Consider the following 3,027-nt stretch of genomic DNA (forward strand, 5'->3'; position numbering starts at 1 on the left):
AAACCCTGTTAACTTGGATGTTGAAGCAAACACTACAACAGAGGACCCATTTTTTGATTTTTTGGACCATCAATCCATTAGTAAGAAAAGGAATGTGCGATCGGATGCGATCATAATGAAAAGGCAGTATCTGGAGAGAGACCTTGCCCCCCAAGAAATGGATCCTCTATTATGGATTAAAGTAAAAATAATATATACAATAATCGACACTTAAAATTAAGATTTTATAATAATTATTTTATTTTATTTTAATTGCAGGTCAACCAAACAGATTTTCCATTACTAAAATAACTGATATTTAAATATTTATGCATCCCAGCTACGTCTGTGGAGTCGGAAAGAGTTTTTAGCAAGGCAGGGCAAATTGTCTCTGATAGACGAACAAGGCTTATAGGCTCTGCACACTGAGCCCATCCCGGGGGAATGGTGGGATTTTTTGACAGATGTGAAACTCCGATTCACACTGCCACCATCCACCATCCGTCAAAAACAGCTGATGCCAATAACAAGTTCATTAAATTTGCGCGGAAGATTTATTAATTCTTGGTTCTTATAATGGATGATGAAGATATAGCAATTATTTCGGCTGTGGTTCAACAGCAAAATATTTTCTTGCACCAACTAATAATGTTGCTGTCAATGAATAATGATGATGACGATGATGACTTTAACATTGACGAGGATGAGATGACCCAGATGACTGCCATAAAAACACAAAAGCCAGGAAGATTATGGTCGTTTGTGAGTACTTCTACTAACTTCAACCATAGTTTAAAGTACAAGGACATATTTTATGGTTTTAGAAGCGGTTCGGGACATTTTGGGAGAAAGATGTACCAGAAAACAACGAGGCGTTTTTCAAAGAGAGTTTCCGAATGGAGAGGCCCTGCTTTGATATTTTAGTGAATCGGCTTGAAGTGCTGCGAAAGAAGGAAACCAACTGCCGAGCTGCAATTCCTTTGGAAAAGCGCATCGCCATTGCGCTATACACTTTGGGCTCGTCCTCTGAGTACCGAACAGTTGGCAGGCTTTTCGGTGTAGCTCCAAACAGTGTGTGTAATATCCTGCACGAGTTTTGCAGAGCACTTATAGGTATGCAAATATCTTGCACAAAAATATGTATTTAGCAAGTTGGTTTAATGTCCTAAATTATTTAAATCCGATTCTTTTTAGATACAGATTTACATATGTAAATATCGGCTCTGCAGGAAGGTGCAATGACTCGATGATATACCAGAAGTCAAGCCTTGCAAAACATATCGAAGCATCGGCATTACTCCAAGAGAAAGCCAAGGAAATAAGCGGAGTAAACGTCCCTGTAATGCTTATCGGGGACTCGGCATTTAGGTTTTCTAAAAAGCTGATGAAACCTTACCCGTTTTCCACAGTCGCCTCTTTGGAATAGCGCACGTTTAACTACAACCTTTCCAAAGCTGGGCGAGTGGTGGAAAATGCATTTGGGCATTTAAAAGCCAGATTTCGAATAATCGGAAAAGGTCTTGATAGCCACCACAAAAATAATAGCGCCATAATAATGAGCTGTTGTATTTTACACAATATATTAAATATGCACAACAGCGCGATTAATGAAAATTAGGAGCTTGCAACAAATGAGCAGCGCGAACAGCCCGATACCAGCAACAGTTCTGCTGACTTTAATCAGTCAGCAGAACAGATACGATCTGCAATCGCAAAATATTGTGTAGACCGTAATGAAAATTAAAAACTTATTTATTTTTATTTTTTAAAACTTCTAATAAGTCGTTCTGGAATTTTGTTTGGGTGCTGATCAAGTCCTGCACCATCTTCTCCTGCCTAACGTCGTGCTCCTCCTTCTTTCTGTGGTGGTCCTTTTGTTGTTCGAGACGCTCCTGGGCGATCTCTGCCAGCCACGAAATGTCGGTCTTTTTCTTTTTCTTTGGCGGACGCCCAGACAAGGTGCTGGAGCTACAAGATCCGTCCAGGTCCATCTCAATAATATCCGAAAAGTACTCATCAGGATCTGCAATGAACACCTTAAATGAAATATATTTTTTTAGCAATAAATTAATAAAACTTACTGTCGTTGTCCAATGTGCTCTGCTCCATGTTGTTTGCACTCAAGATGCCAAATCAGCGAACTTCAGTTCAGCGCCCTGAATGTGACGGTCAACCGGCGGTAATCTGATATCTTGCACATGCCGCAAGATCAGCATTATCGCTTATGCCAAGTCGGCTTACCGACTGTAGCTTTGTAGCTCTAAGTACATATATTTTGTAGATTTGCATTCTTTGGCAATTAAATACTTTTGATTCAGCTTATGCCCCAGCTTGCTGGTGGCTCCTAGTTTTAGTTCTGTTCTTATAACGAAAGCTAACGCTTGTTAATAAACCTTGCTCCGGCAACCAGCCGTAAACACTTTGAATTATTAATTCTATACCACTGTACCACAAGGCCAGTGATAAGAGAGACAGTTATCTCTCCAACATAATCTTCATAAAGGATTCTATACCACGGAACCCGCACGAGGACCACCGCATCAAGCAGCTAAGGCTACTTGGACATACGGACCACTTAATTTACACATGTGAATTTTTGCGTGGTCCGCGCAAATCTTCAATTTTCTCCTTCCATATGTCAATCAGCAGGCTCTCAAGCGCGGCACTCCATTTCACCGTGCCGCCTGCTGTTGTTCTCTTGTTTGCTGCATTGTGTAATAATATGATATATTTTATAATAAGCTATTTCAATAATGCAATAATACTTTTTGAGAATGTAAGCGCTCATTCTATGCTGCAAGCTCCCATTAGTGTAATAGCCTTTTTACACTGCCGTACGCTTGCTATCGGCATCGGAACGGGCGCATTGGAAAGCAACCAAATATTTAAATTTAAAAAAAAATAATGGAAATCGACAGGAAAATGGACGAAAGAGACTGGATAATCATATTTAGTTATTATTTTCTGCCAAGTCGTTTGTTGGAGTTCTTCCTCACACCATGAAAACCTTCAATGTTCTCCTCCCACTTATCCTGCAGTGTCGCCAAA

The 3,027-nt window shown here is 40.0% G+C and overlaps 2 protein-coding genes across 2 annotated transcripts; one reads left to right on the forward strand and one right to left on the reverse strand.

The window, feature by feature from the left end:
* The first annotated feature begins 401 nt into the window (after positions 1-401).
* On the forward strand, positions 402-1,956 carry LOC117189034. Its single transcript, XM_033393919.1, has 3 exons — positions 402-741; positions 804-1,092; positions 1,174-1,956. The coding sequence occupies exons 1-3, from the start codon at positions 556-558 to the stop codon at positions 1,191-1,193; spliced, it is 495 nt and encodes a 164-aa protein (XP_033249810.1). The 5' UTR covers positions 402-555; the 3' UTR covers positions 1,194-1,956.
* LOC117189037 lies at positions 1,714-2,667 on the reverse strand. The gene is made up of 2 exons (XM_033393927.1): positions 2,061-2,667; positions 1,714-2,002 (listed from the first exon to the last, which is right to left on the reverse strand). The coding sequence occupies exons 1-2, from the start codon at positions 2,086-2,088 to the stop codon at positions 1,728-1,730; spliced, it is 303 nt and encodes a 100-aa protein (XP_033249818.1). The 5' UTR covers positions 2,089-2,667; the 3' UTR covers positions 1,714-1,727.
* Between the last annotated feature and the right edge of the window lie 360 nt (positions 2,668-3,027).

Source organism: Drosophila miranda, chromosome XL, assembly GCF_003369915.1.
Source record: "Drosophila miranda strain MSH22 chromosome XL, D.miranda_PacBio2.1, whole genome shotgun sequence".
In the NCBI taxonomy this organism is placed as follows: Eukaryota; Metazoa; Arthropoda; class Insecta; order Diptera; family Drosophilidae; genus Drosophila; species Drosophila miranda.